Genomic DNA, 12,262 nt, shown 5'->3' on the forward strand with positions numbered 1-12,262 from the left:
TTGGAAAAGCGGTAAAGCCCCAAGAACGGAGGCAAGAACATGGTTCTAACCTCGTTAAGGTTTTTGAGGAACGTGGGAAAGACCCAGGAACGAGAGGAAGGACATGATTTTTGTCCCTTAGAACTTTTTAGAAACGCAGAAAAGCCCCAAGAAAAGAACAGGGCATTAGCCGTAATCTCTGACGTTTAGTGTTGGAAGGCCTTGTACGATCGTACGGTGAATAACAGTAGCTAAGGTAATCTTGTGTATTGGTATTCTGGTGTATGATGATTCTACGAATGTGGGGGCTACGAAGGTATACATAGCGTTGGGTCCGAGTTGGGCCGAAGTAGGATCGAGGCGGTACATTGGGCCTTATTAGGCGACACACCGTGTGTATGCCGACACTGGCAATCTTTTCTTATTGTAACGACTGATGTAAGGAAAAACGGGTCTTCTAAAAAGGGCACAATGAGAGGGATTCCAAATAGGCATATGTGCCTACTCCGTAGGTCGCTGCACAGATCCCTCTACTCGGATTGACAGCTTGTTGCTTTCGATGAAACGTTCTAACGCGCGATTTGGTGTTGCTTTCGTGAATGCGTCCGCGGGGTTGTCCTCTCCGTTGATCCAGCGGATCTCAGTGATCTCGCGACGCTCGTATGACTGCCGAAGCGCCATGATGTCGATCATCAGTCGCTTCTCAGCAGTTGTTCCGAGTTTGACGAGGCATTCATACAAGGAGTATGAATCCGTACACACAATAAGTGGGATCGGTGGTAGACCTAGGCGTCCTGTAATTATCTTGAGGGTTGTTAGGATAGCGATAGCGATGTCGACACCGCTAACCATGCCGTACGTTTCTGAGGCAAGAACGCTCCGGGTAACGCGTTTGCATTTGGTCGAACTCCAATGGATTACGTTACCACGAATATCAAACGTGCTGTCTTGTCGACTCGACTCATTCGCAAGGATAAGTAGGTACCCTAGCTGTGAGCTAAGGTCTTGGTTGTTCGCGAAGGATCCGTCTGTGAACACTACCAGCTTTGCTGTAGCGAGGTCGAGAGGGACGTATCGCAGGCCTCGTTGTATGCTCTCAGATTGCCACTGCAGCCGGCGGTTAAGCTTCACGTATTCTGTGTCCTTAGGTTGTTGTATTTGCGCAGCCGCGGAAAGATCGAACGATGCTTCAGGTTGGCATATCGACGCAATGTACGCGCCACGCGCGCGCTGCTCCATGTACTTCTGTGCTCGGTTTGCTGCCTTCGGATCAATAATTTCGATCTTGGCACCTTGTCCCTTCTGCGTAAGTAGAATCGTGTCTCCGCGCAACGTTAGAGTACATCCGTTGAACTCGAGTGATACTTCTTTGGACAGTCTCTCCTTGGGCTTAGCTCGAAAATTGGCTTTCTGGAGCGCAGCGTCTTCTGCACCAGAGAATGCAGGCGTCCCAATCGCGAGAGTATCGTCTGTCTGCAGGCCCACTATTCCAAACGCTTCCCGTCTCCCGTTCGTGATCAGGAGGCACGGGTCATACGTTGATGTAGCCATGTCGAGCTCCTTGCAGTGGTGTCCTTGGTACGTAGCAAACCAGTGGACTCCTGCTTCCGCGATTCCATAGAGTGGCTTGATTACGCGAATAATTGTTCCCTTGGGATACTTTGTTATAAGCTCCTTTGGGAGGTGCGCTAAAACCGTGCGGAATAGCTCTGTTTGTGCCTGTGGGTACGCTTGCGTGATATCTCGTAGTTCCACAACCATGCCCTCATCGAGTAATGCAGGCGCTAGGGCTAGAATCAGGCGCTGGCTGGCTCGTTGGATGGTTGGCGACTGCGTCAGGATCTCGTGTTTGCCCTCGTCATTGTAACCTTGAACAACGAGGCGTGATTTCTCGTACGGGACCATGGTCTTGCCTTTGACTTCGCGGACCATGCGCGATTTGAAGATACGATACCCGCCGTGTAGAGTTGGATCAAACAGCTCAAAACTGAATACTCCACGGCCGACGAGGTCGTCGATCTCCTTCTGATCGGATGCTTCGAATGGAGCGCCCGGGACGTTAATCACGCCGTCATTGCGTAGCTTGACGGCCAGGGCGTAATCGTCCTCCTCCTTCTTCGACAGGTACTGCACCTTGGGCTTGTTCTTTGATCCAGGTGGGCGGCCCCGCTTGCGCGGCTGAGCCGCTTGGTTGGCTTCCGCCGGTGGTACCGGTAGTGGCGGTTCATCAGCAATCGCTTCGTCTGTGGTCGGAGATCCACCTGTGCCTTGATCTGCGCCGTCTATCGCTGTAGTCAGATCGCGATAGTACGGTTTTACGACAGTGGATCGGAACGTCGTTGGGCCGTTGATCATGTCTACAGTAACATCGTGGTCCTTCATATCGATGACTCTATACGGCCCTTGCCATCCATTCTTCTCGCGCCATACCATCACCTCACTCTGAAGAGGCAGTGACAGTACCCCGTCTGTAGTAGGCCCATTCCTGGTACCAAGTGCGTTGCTCACCGCATGTTCCGCTGAGGCCTTCCGCAGCGCCCTCATCGCTTTCTGGATTGCCTCCGCGCGATGGGTTATCGAGGGAGATGGTGGTGAATCCATGGATATCCGGGGGTATGCACCGAAGACGAGCAGCGTGGGTACGAGCCCGTCTGGGCCTGCGGTGTCGTTGACGGCCTTGACTGCCATCTGCAACACTGCGGCGTCGCTGGTGCCAGTGTCAAGCTCTGTCCTCAGGATCTCGTACGCGCGTCTGAGCGGTGCGTGGTATCTTTCTACCTTGCCGATAGACCAATGGGCCTCGGTTGGCACTTGTTTACATGTGATTCCCATGATCTTCGCCTCTGATCTGAATTCGACTGACGCGAAGTTGGTGCCGGCGTCGTGGGTGACGATATCTGGCGGCCCTTGGTATGTATCAATCCAGAGCAGGCGGAGTGCTTCCCAGGTGTCTTTCGCGCTCATAGACGGTAGAAATCGCGCGCCGTTGAATGTTGTAGCCGAATCGATCACGTGAAGCACTGGTTTCCCACTCAGATACATCACATCTACGAGGATCTCGAAGTTGAATTCCCGATCATCTTTCAGCCTAAACTTGAATCGGCGCGGCGCTGGATCATGCGCTTGGCAGTGATGGCAGAACGTTTGGATCTCTCGGAGCAGCCGTTCATCCACGTCCTCGTGTCCTGCGCGTTTGAGCAATCGTATCAGCCGTTCGACGGCTGGATGCCCGAACCTCCGGTGTAAGCGTCGGAGCTCAGTCTCCGTAAGGAATACGCGCGCGCGCTCTGCCTTGCTTAGGTGGAACCACGGGTGTCCCCATTTGCGAATCACTGGAAAGGTAGCTTTTCCTTGTACCAGCTGGTCCGTAGTATTGTTGAAGTACACGTGGAGCCGGTCCATGTCTTTCAGACAGAGGAGAAACGGGGTGGGTGCGTTCAAGACCTCAAATTTGATCTTTCCAATCTGTGTCGATACATGTGCGGTTCCAATCGAAGTAGTGACGCTTCCTTTGCCAAATTGCACAGATGCGTTTCCAGCAGTAGACGTATCTAGAGTTACGGTGGGGTCCTCAGTTTGGAGCGCCCAGAACTGCTCCTTTCCGGCTGTCGATACATTTGAGGCACCAGTGTCAGGAAGAATGCCTTGGTACGTGATTCGCGAGTATCGATCCTCGATAAGGAACTGCGTTGCGGGCGTAATAGGCTCCTTGCACCTGTAGACGTCTTCTCCAGTCACGTGGTGCAAAAAGGCCTGATCTGTGAGGTACTTAACTGCCAATCTTTGGTCCTCATCATCTTCGTCTTGCTCCTCTAGGAAGAACTGGTCGACTTCTTCCCCCTCGTACGCGACGAGAAATGTGCTAAACTCCATTTGCTCTCCCGTAATCGCGCAGTGTGTGATGTACTGCGCTTTTGAGCGTTTTCTTTCTTCAAGCGTGTGGTTTGTGGACCAACAGCCTGTCTTGCCGCAGACGTAACATTTCTTGTCGATTTGTGTGTTGACTCCAGAGCGGTGCTGAAGCCCACCGCGTCCGCGGGTGAATCCGCTGCGTCCACCGCGAGGGTTGTAATTCCCTCGCAATCTTCCAGAGCTGTTGTTGTTGTACCGACGATCCAAGTAGTACTGGCTATCCGTATCCGCCTCAGTGAAGTTGACGGAGACGGTCATGGCGAGTGAGTTTTCGATTGACGATCGCAGATCTCCAAACAGAACCTCGCATTCTAGAGACGGCTTGTAGAGTGCCATCTCGAGCTCCTTCACGCCTCGGCATGCTGTGATTACAGTCGTTCGGAGCGCGTATTCTCCCATGTACTGCTGTCCAAGTGCTCTTTGACACAATTGGAGCTTGTCCAGCATGATGTCAAGGACCTCGTGGAGGTTCTTTTCGGGGTTCTCCCTGCGGACTTTGACAAACGATGTCGTCGTCCAGTCCGCGTAGTAATGGCCGTGGTTGACGTCTGTGTCGAAGTGGTTCTTGAGCTTTGTGTAGGCAGTCAAGAACGTATCCATCCGCTGATCGACGAAGTGGAGGTAATACTCCTCTGCGCGGCCGTCGAGAATCCGTGGAAAGACTGCATGGAACTGCCCTGGCTCGATGTCTGCGTGATAACAGATGCTGTAGAAGATCTTCAATTTATCGTCTAGGAGGTCGTACGGCTTTCCCGTATACTTTTTGTCTCGGTCCCACATTTTCACGAAGACATTGATCGTCTTAGGATCCAGTTTCTCATTGCCAAACTCGATTGGTGGAACTGCCTTGTACGGGTCTGTTTCACCAGAGGGCACAATTGGGGAACGCTCAGTCCCTTCGGACGTTGCGGGTATGCTGGTGTATACTCGCGGAATCGGTCGAAGTTGTTGTAGGTGAGGGGAGGTTGCTGACTTTGGACGCGCTGATAGGCTGGCTGCGGTGCGGATTCAGTTGTCTCTACAGGCTGGCTTCGGATTGGTTGGTTTTGGGCTTTCTCAATCGTTTTTGCTAGCTGGTCCTGAATCTGTTGTTCTTCCTCAACGGTCTCCTGTCGTCCTTGCACACGGGCGTGGGTCTGGTCTTGATCGCGGGTTTGCCGACTGTCTACGTCTCGGCCTCTTGTCCTTACAGGCGTTTGGGTTCGGCTCTGGGCCTGGCTTGATAATCTCCTGTCTGTGGACTGTACTGATCCTTCACTGCGTTGTTGCCGTAGTGCCCGCTCTTGCAACATGTGCGCAGCTGATCGTGTGTCAAACACAGCCGACTGGAATACGTCCTGAGGCCATTCTAGGTACTCCTCCATGCGTAATAACCTAGCTAGAGACTCACTAGGTGCCATATTAATACGGCCAGTATACACTCCCTTAAAGCGGAGGATCCGCTTTAGTTCCTTTGTGTATATTGGCTGGGCACGTAGGAACATTGCCTCTGTCCATCCTTCAAAGTCCTGACGGAACTCCCAAAAGAGTTCTTCATCTGCTGTTGGTCGATCTGTATAGTCCGCAATCGCACGCGCAATGTACGTTGTTGCTGTAGTAATCCCTACCTCATCGTCTGGAGCTTCAACGTTGTCCTCCCAAATCTCTGGATCGATGTGATGCCATTCTCTTGGTTTTATGTTTGTGGTCCCTAGTAGCGCCTCTAGTGTGGGTACCACTCTTCTACTACTGCTCGCCATTCCTACTGCCGGTGTCCTGGCTACCGGTGCTCTTTCCGATGATGTTCTCTCTCCTGCTATTGTGTTCTTGTTGACGCTTGTTGCGCTAGCTGCGTTCGCTAGAGATGCGTCGGTGGTCGTGGGTTGTACACGGGTCAAATCTCAACCGGTCGGTTGGCGCGTGTATAGACGGCGTCTTGGAACGCTTCTGATACGGCTGTAACGGTCGGTCGCTAGCCACGAACGACGCCTGATATAGCTAACAGTGAGCTTAGCATAGATAACTCCGCCTTGCTGATATAGGCAATCTAGGGAACGCGCGGGGTAAAGAATCTATCTCTTCTTAACCTAACTGTCTGTGACTGCCGTGCAATCACTGATCAGTGTTGGAAGGCCTTGTACGATCGTACGGTGAATAACAGTAGCTAAGGTAATCTTGTGTATTGGTATTCTGGTGTATGATGATTCTACGAATGTGGGGGCTACGAAGGTATACATAGCGTTGGGTCCGAGTTGGGCCGAAGTAGGATCGAGGCGGTACATTGGGCCTTATTAGGCGACACACCGTGTGTATGCCGACATTTAGGAATGCGGCAAAGCCCCAAGAACGAGAGCAAAAACATGAATCCAAACTGGTCGAATTTTTTAGGAGCGCAGGAAAGATCCAGAAAAGAGGGCAAAGACATACGCATTGTCTCTTGGTAATTTTTAGAAACACAGAACACAGGAAAGCCCCAGAAATAGAACAGGACATCAGCGCTAACGAACTCTATTTTAAGTAACTAAGCCAGCAAATTCCCAGAAGCAGAACATGCAGTGTCACTCTGATCGTTTTAGTAACTACGGCTTTTCAAGTAGAAAGAAGGATAGAGAGTCTTGCAGAGAAAGACGGAGGCTTTATATGCTGCAGTTCTCACGATCACAGGACTCTTTCCTATAGGTATATCCAGTATCTTATTCTGGAAAGACAGAGAGACATAAGGGTGTTTTCCTTTCGTTTTAGGCCAAGCAGGGAGAGGCAGAGAAAGCTATCGCATCCTTCTCATGGAGTTTTAGAAAAGGGGAAGAGGGGGGAGAAACATTAACTTTTTCTCTGCACGTTTTAGAACAAGAGGGGAGAGGCAGAGAAACATAAGTGCGTATTCGGCATTTTTTTAAGGAAAAGCGGGGAGAGGCAGAGAAAGCCATTAAACCCATGTCATGTAATTCCACGTAAAGCAGATAAAAGCAGAAAGAAGCCACCGCTTTCCCCCAAGGAATTTTCAGGCAAGCAGGGAAAAGCACATCAACTTTTTGAGCATTCTTTTGAGCATTCATTTTACACACTGACACATACGATGGGATCTTTCAGATTTCTAAAACCCCACAGACTCAGAAAACAGCAGCACGGCAATGTTTCTTGCTGGTTTATTGGCTGGATAAGGATTTCATTGCTCTCTCCATGACATAATGGAGTTACCTTCTCTTATTTTCAAAAACTTAAAAGAAGAGAAAGAAGGGAAAAGACATAGAGTGTGAAGACAAAGCTTTTTAAGCATAAGATGAAAGCCAACCCAAGCTTTCCCACTCGCGGTAACATTCCGGGTAATTTTAGGTACGATAAGAAAAGGAGCGGAGCAGACAAAACGCTTTAGGATCCAGAGTTTTAAGAATAAGAAGAAAGATAACTCTAACCGTTCCGCAGTTAAGGAAACAATATGGGATTATCGCGTTCATTTTAGTTAAAAAAGGAGGAAGGAAAGCAGAACATAAAACACCAGGGTCCGTGTTTTCAATATTTTGGAAGAATAGTTTCTTGTGTATGTGAGAAGAAGAAGAGAGCATGAACCCAGATAGATAAATTTATACCCAATACTCGAAGCCAAGGCGCGCGCACACGTGAGCAAGCAAAACGCAAACGCAAAAAAACAAAACAAACGGAACTTCATTCTACCAAACGCCGCCCCGTCTTCCGTAGAAACCCCATGCTAATTTGCGATCCAAACAACAACAATTCCCAATGTTCGCTCCTTTAATGCATCAATGACCTGCCTATTACAACCTATCTATAACGCGCGGAGTGATGCAGACGACATGAATATATATACAGTGAATCTCGCATCTCATCACGCTCGTCAATAATGTAATAGTTCCTTTCTTGTGCCGCTACTTATTACTGGTCGTGCTATGGGCCAATCGATCCCGATTGCCCTCGACCACTCTCGTATTAATTACTGCTTCCGTTCATCGTCGGTACTGGCCCTGTTGCTGTTGATGTGCGTGTCTCGCGGCCTGTTGTGCTTGATCAAAACTTGCGCCGTATGCCTGCGTGGTTGGCTGCTGCTGTTGCTGTGGGAAATACTGCCCTCCAGAGGATTGCGGTGTGGGTGTGCCCCAGCCTCCAGGAACATGCATGTGCGGTGTGGGCGTTTGCTGAGGAAAGTACTGCTGTTGCTGCGGCTGGTACATTGGATGCATCTGACTGGGCGTGGAGAACGCCATACCAGGCATTCCTAATGGTGTCCCGGGTCCCGTTGGCATACCCATGACACTGGGGGTACCCATCATACTAGGAGTTCCCATCATACTGGGTGCCCCCATGACACTTGGTGCACCCATCACGCTCGGTGCACCCATACCGCTTGGCGTTCCCATCATGCTTGGCGCATAAGTGCTCTGCGCCATTGCGTATTGTTGCTGCTGCACTTGTTGTTGTACCATCTGCTGCTGGCGTTGCTGGGCTTCCATCATCTGGCGCTGCTGAACCTCCATTATCTGCCGTTGCTGGGCTTGCATTGTGCGCCTATCAATCTCAGACTGCATAGCTGGTGTGTAGCTCATGCGATTAACTTTGTGAGCTGCCTTTTCCTTTTCCCGGTGGTCAATGTATCCAGTCAATCCAGTCGGAGGCTGATTCTGAACCTTTTTATTAGAGTTCTGTGAAAGATCAAGCAGCGGGGTGTTCGTCATGCGAGCCACCTGTTCCTGTTCACGAGCCGACAAAGTTGTAGGTCGCTGGTCGAGTAGTAGTTCAGCTCCGCGACTCAACGGGCGGCTAGGGGGAAAGGCAGGTCCTGGTGAGCCCTGAGGTGATCGTTGAATATGGCTCCAATCTCCAGAATGGGTGCGACCAAAAGGTGGGGGAGTGTGCGATTTACTCCTGCCATGTCCATACATGACGGGCAGATGCTGGGAAGCACGCTGCATGACCCACTCTTCGGGGTCTAGCCTCTGCCTGTCTTGTTGTGGTTGCGGTGGCGATGCCATGACTGGCTGCCATGGGACTTGGCGTGAGTCTGGAGAAATCGAGCCAGTGCGTACATGTCCGTTCATATTTGGTGTACCCTTGTCAGAAATGTACGACTGTCGTTGCTCATTTGGAGTTGTCGCAAGATTCTCATTTGAGCGCGAGGCATTGTTGTCATGGAACATTTGAGTCATAGTTCCACTTGTACCAGGTCGTTTCTCGTTGAAATCCAAAGCATATGTCGGCCCAAAGTCGATACTGGGCACAGCAGCAGCAGCAGCAGCAGCAGGAGGAGGAGGAGGTCGGGATGGGTCCAGCACAGATTGGTATCCGTATTCTTGATCCGACGGAGGCTTTACGTTTGGATCTCCAATCACGGTCAAGACGCCACTTCTTGGACGATCTTCACGTCTTGCAGGAAGCTTTCGCGGAGGCGGGACTTCCTCTTCGTATACACTAGCGTAGTCTGGCGTAGAGGTAGATACCGTATCATCATCGTATCGGCTGCTCGATGTACTTGGCTGACGGAACAGTGTTGATTGAGTATTGAGAGCGTCGAGGGCCTCAGGGTCGATCACGTCGTTTCGTAAACTGTCGAGTCTTGAGCTTGCTGTCGATGACGTGTCATCCTCTCTTGAGGTTGGGGAGGACGGACCTGGTAAGGGTTTGCGTTGAATGCCGACATTGCCGGAGTGAGAGCGGTAAGGGAGCTCTTGGCTTAGAGGCTGCTGCGGAAACTCACTATGTTCTGGCACCGGCGGGGCTACGGGATGATACCCTGAGGGAACATCGACAAATTCAGAATGCTCCACATAAGGTGATGCAGGAATGGTCGACAGACGATTGCCGGAGTTCTGGTTCGAAGGAGGTGGCCTCGAATTGACAGCAAGCAAGATTGGCGATCCTTGTTCGCCGTATTCACCACTTCGTCTGCTCTGTATGGTGTCCTGGCTTCTCCAGGCCGCGACTGCACCTGCAGCAGCTACGCCGCCGTGTGAAGCATCTGCCATTTGCTGAAGCGTGGCAGAGTCAACTGCAGCGTTTGGTTTCGTCAAAGGCATGTTGGGACGAATCGGTGGCTTCTGATTGGCAGCGTGCGTCTGAGTAGGGGGTAGATCGACAAATCCCTGAGGAGGAGCGGACAGATCTGCAGGCGGCTGTGGCAGATCCCGTGGCTCCCGAATAGGGCTCTCATCATGATCAGACCCCTCATAAGGCTGAACAGCTCCATTCTGCGGGGTATTGTTGAATATACGATGCTGAGGTGGAGTTGGCGGGCGCTCGTCTTCGTAGGGGGTTTCAGCTTGCGGAAATCTTGAAGGAGTGTTTTGATTGCCGCGTCCATTGACCTGCTCAGACACTGATCGTTGGTGGCGCGGCGTGCCGAATGGGATTCCTGCCGGCGCTGTTCCAGTTCGACGCGGCGGTTGTACTTCAAGGTCCTGCTGTATTCTTCGCGATGGTGAAGATTGGCGTGTAGATGGACTAGAGCGAACAGAGCCTTGGTCCTCAAACCGCAAGCCACGGGGAGTAAAGCCTGCCCGGCTAACCGTGTTCCTGCGGCTAGCTCGACTGTAAACAGACTCTGCGTCCGTGACAGAGGACATCATACGTGTCGATGTCAGATCTTTCAGCTGCTTTCTCCACTGACGCTCAGACCATTTGTCGCTCCCTTCAGTGTTGATCAGGCCCACTACATCCCACATCTCCAAGTATCCGTACCGCCTGTGTGAGGGCATAGCAAACATGAGTCCTCGCGTGTCCAGAACATCGGCAATAAGCTTCTTGGGACGCCCATATAGGGAAAATGTATCGAACACGGGGAAAAGATATTGAAGCATAATCTCAAAACCTGAGATAGCGGGGCGCGATTCGGGCATTACAAAGACGAAACCCTCTGTTGTGCTCTCGGGGTTCGAGTGCACTGTGATCCTGCCCTCGATCTTGGTCAGAGTAGATTGATCGATGAGCGGCTTCGACTGTGGGTAAATGGCGTAGCATGAGTATGCGTCCCTTACTGTAGCTATGGCCTTTGTTCTTTTGGTGACCTTTTTGGTGTCGTAGAATTTGATGTCTCCCTTGAGTATTGGTGGGCGCTCGTAGCTGCCTTTCTTTTGTAACTTTTGCAGCTTGGCGAATTCCTTCTCATCCGGTGGAGAGACTACGCACCAGCAGCGACGCCATGGCGTACCAGCGCCAAAGCGAACGCGAACCCAATCCTCATACTTTGCGCATTGACGATCCAATATCATGCGGATATTGTTCAGCGACTTGCCTTTTCCTGCGATCAAAGCTCCTGTGTATGCTTCTGAGAGTGTAGTATGCTCGAACATGGCGAGACGAATGCCAGCGGTCCACTGGGTAAGTGCGTGGTAGGAATCGAAGTGGAAGAGGTATTTATTGCTTGCGGCTGTGGATACGCTGAGGATATTATCGAGCTTCTTGCCGTCTTTGAGGGTCATGGAGGGGATCTAGCGGCGTTAGCAGCGTCAAGGGGCCAACAGCAGCGGTAAACGTACCATGTGAATGGCAGCATCTGTGAGGTTGATAAAGGTCGGCAGCACTTCGGCGTCGCCACCTGCGTGGTCAAGCGCACTCGCATCCCATAGCGAGAGGATGGTGCCGACGAGCTGGACAAAGTATTCTTGCCACCTTCGATCCGGGGCTGGACGGCCGCCTGCATGCTGTCAGTACCACAACCCAAATATGGCTAAACTGGGCGGACGTACGAGAATCGGTGTCGTGAAACTTGAGGAAGTAGCCCTCCTGGTAGAGCTTGTTCGAATGGCTATTCAGAAAAGTGAATATGCGCTGCAGCTCTGGCAAGGTATCCTGGCCCACTTCCATGACTGGCGGTTGGTATGTCTGTATCATAGACATGGGACGTACGGAGGCTCGCGAGTCGCTGCGCTCGCGCGTAGTAGCCCGTGATGGAGGACGCTCGTTATTAAATGTTTCTAAAGCAGAAGCCGTCTGCGCAAAGTTTGTCGGCGTTCCAGGCTGTCTGGGTGAGGGAGAAGGGGGCGCGGGGGACGCGGGGCCTGGGGACGGTCCAGCTGAAGAAGGGTTTTTTTGCAGCGTATTATGATTTAAGCCACCCCATTGGGACATGAAGGACAAGACTGTGAAGGAGCGAACAGAAGACAACATTAGCAAGTCTTTCTCCAATCGGCCAGAAGTGACCAGAAGTGACGCTACTGGGGGGCAGGGAGGAAGACATGGTAAAGTGGGCGCATTATTTACCTCTCTTTGGACGACCCATGGTAACGACGTGCCGCCGTGTTCCGCTCCGATATAAATGGAAAGAGCCTCCTGGCTGTGGCACAAGAAGCAGGCAGGCGCTGTAGGCTGTAGGCTGTAGGCTGTAGGGCGGGTGTGGCTGGCTGGGAGCAACGGCGCAAAGCCACGGGAGTACGAGGTGACGGTG

The 12,262-nt window shown here is 51.7% G+C and overlaps 3 protein-coding genes across 3 annotated transcripts; all 3 read right to left on the reverse strand.

The window, feature by feature from the left end:
* Positions 1 to 480: 480 nt before the first annotated feature.
* PtrM4_138690 (uncharacterized protein) lies at positions 481 to 5,630 on the reverse strand (the record flags this gene model as incomplete). The annotated part of the gene is made up of 2 exons (XM_066109393.1): positions 481 to 4,748; positions 4,796 to 5,630. The coding sequence occupies 2 exons, from the start codon at positions 5,628 to 5,630 to the stop codon at positions 481 to 483; spliced, it is 5,103 nt and encodes a 1,700-aa protein (XP_065960315.1).
* A 2,202-nt stretch (positions 5,631 to 7,832) lies between these two features.
* Positions 7,833 to 9,029, reverse strand: PtrM4_138700 (Med15 multi-domain protein; the record flags this gene model as incomplete). The annotated part of the gene is made up of 1 exon (XM_066109394.1): positions 7,833 to 9,029. The coding sequence occupies one exon, from the start codon at positions 9,027 to 9,029 to the stop codon at positions 7,833 to 7,835; it is 1,197 nt and encodes a 398-aa protein (XP_065960316.1).
* A 211-nt stretch (positions 9,030 to 9,240) lies between these two features.
* On the reverse strand, positions 9,241 to 11,946 carry PtrM4_138710 (PH domain containing protein; the record flags this gene model as incomplete). Its single annotated transcript, XM_066109395.1, has 4 exons — positions 9,241 to 9,246; positions 9,291 to 11,306; positions 11,355 to 11,512; positions 11,565 to 11,946. 4 exons carry the CDS (start codon positions 11,944 to 11,946, stop codon positions 9,241 to 9,243), a joined length of 2,562 nt encoding a protein of 853 aa, XP_065960317.1.
* Positions 11,947 to 12,262: the final 316 nt, after the last annotated feature.

Source organism: Pyrenophora tritici-repentis, chromosome 8 (assembly GCF_003171515.1).
Source record: "Pyrenophora tritici-repentis strain M4 chromosome 8, whole genome shotgun sequence".
Lineage (NCBI taxonomy): Eukaryota > Fungi > Ascomycota > Dothideomycetes > Pleosporales > Pleosporaceae > Pyrenophora > Pyrenophora tritici-repentis.